The 2025-nt window shown below is 29.1% G+C and overlaps 1 protein-coding gene across 1 annotated transcript in view; it reads right to left on the bottom strand.

Annotated features, from left to right (window-relative positions):
• Window positions 1–488: 488 nt before the first annotated feature.
• Window positions 489–2025, bottom strand: part of LOC111619329 (cholecystokinin receptor-like) — a gene marked incomplete at its 3' end in the record, with an annotated part of 54158 nt that continues 52621 nt past the window's right edge. Inside the window, exon 2 of the mRNA XM_023361032.1 lies at window positions 489–689. Within this exon, the coding sequence (XP_023216800.1) occupies window positions 489–689 (201 nt within the window). The remainder of the gene's footprint in view (window positions 690–2025) is intronic.

Genomic DNA, 2025 nt, shown 5'->3' with positions numbered 1-2025 from the left:
CAATATAATGCTTAATATTATTTATTTTTACATAATTTTAGAAATATTATTTGTTTATGAATAAGAATTCAAAAGGTCAAGAGTCAGCAAAAGGTCAAAAATTTTACATAAGCTTATAAATTTAAAATTTGTTTCCCTAGAATAAATTTTATATTTTTATTTCCCATAAATTTTAAATATGTTCTTTTAAAAATTCAGCAACCAGTTGTGTAATTTACCAGCAGAAAAAAAACCCTATTACATAACCTAAAAGTTGAAAAATATATATATATGACTCCATTTGTTATGATATAATACGTTAATAATGAGAAATGACTTCTATGTTTCCAGTGTTATATATATAACAGCCAAACATTAAGTAAAATTTTAAACAACAGATGGCACTAGGAACAAAACACCCCTCAACTAAACTCTTTTATTAACTTTACGTTAGAAAACTTACTCTAATCACTTGAAATTCGTATATAATATGCATAAAAATAACTTACCAGTATCTCTTATAGGTTGAAGTTGACTAAGTACAGATATGGGTAGCATACAAAGAAGGGAAGCTGCCCAAACCACTCCAATCATCCTATAGGCGTGTGACAACGTTTGCCATTCTCTAGATTTTAAAGGGTGACAAATGGCATAGTAGCGCTCGATAGACATGGCTACTAATGTCCAAGCACTTACACTCACCGACACGGCTGAAAGAAAAAATAAATAAATAAATACATAAATAATAAAATATATGTAAACATTTGAAGCTATTCTTCAGAACAATAGCTTCAAATGGGTTTTATATAACAGAAGGGAGGTATCTTGTCAAAGAAAAAAAAAATGGTTTCCAATATTTTGACATTTTTAGACTAAGAGAACCTTGAAATGCATAAACAAATTAGGGATTTTTTTCTGTATGTATGGTTGTTAGTGTGTGTATGGGGGTACGATTTTGTTCACTCAATTTAAAGCTTAATAACTCCTGTGCATTTTGTCGAACATTTCTGAAATTTTGCAGGGAAGTTTGTGTATTAGGAGCATTGACGTTGTTAAATTTTGGTGGTTAAAGGTCGAGAAAATGGGGAGATAGAATATTCCTTCAATTAATTCAATTGATATATTCCTTCAATTAATCAATAAATAAGCAGAATATTTAAATATTTGTCATATACTTTATATATAAACATTAAATTTGATATTCCAAACATCAATAATAAAGAAATTAGAATATTCATGTCATATGTAATTTCAAATGCATAAAATTTTGAATTAAATCAAACGGATCAGCCTATTGGTTTGCTTACTTAGAGGGGAAAAGAAGGAGAAAGAAGAGAAAGAGTTCAAGAGGGGGGAAGGAAGACGAGAAGAGACAGGTAAGAAGAGGAAAGAGGGAAAAGAAGGAATATAGCAAGAAAAAGTAGAAGTTAAGAGAGAGAAGAAAGGAGAACGAAAGGGAGAAGGGAAGAATAAGAAAAGAGAGAAAAGGCAAGAGGGAAGAGGAGAAAGAAGAGAAGGAGAAAAGAGAGATCAATTAAATATACATCATTAAATTATAACATTTTAAATAATCATAGTAGAAAGTTATACCTGTCGTAAACAAGGTCAATTTTATGTGAAGACAATAAAGCAAGCGAATTATACTAGCTTTTTTTCTTTTTCTTTTTTTAAATGATTGCTATCCCTTAGAGATAGATGAAACGTTCAGACAGATTCACACTTATTTTTTGTAACTTCTGCTTCTAACAATCAATAGAATCAGGGTTTGAAAGAGGTAAGGAGAGATCTGAATTAGTCCCAAATATGCAGCTTAGTCTTTTTGTAAGTCATAAAAAAATATGAAAAATCAATCAAAATAAATTTACATTATTTATACAATGTGTTTTCTACATAAAAGTTTTCTGCTTTCGGGCAACAATTGATTTTGATTTACCCGTCTACCTAGGCATTGATATAGCAGTAATTACTAAACTAAGCTTAAATCTGGAATTATACTAAAATAAAGGGAGAAAAATATTACATTTTAATCTAAATTAATTGAGTTAT

This window comes from Centruroides sculpturatus, unplaced genomic scaffold (genome assembly GCF_000671375.1).
Source record: "Centruroides sculpturatus isolate CEXI.00-Female unplaced genomic scaffold, Cexi_2.0 scaffold224, whole genome shotgun sequence".
Lineage (NCBI taxonomy): Eukaryota > Metazoa > Arthropoda > Arachnida > Scorpiones > Buthidae > Centruroides > Centruroides sculpturatus.
The sequence above is the reverse complement of the archived record's forward strand: the minus strand, read 5'-3'. Positions and strand labels throughout refer to the sequence as shown.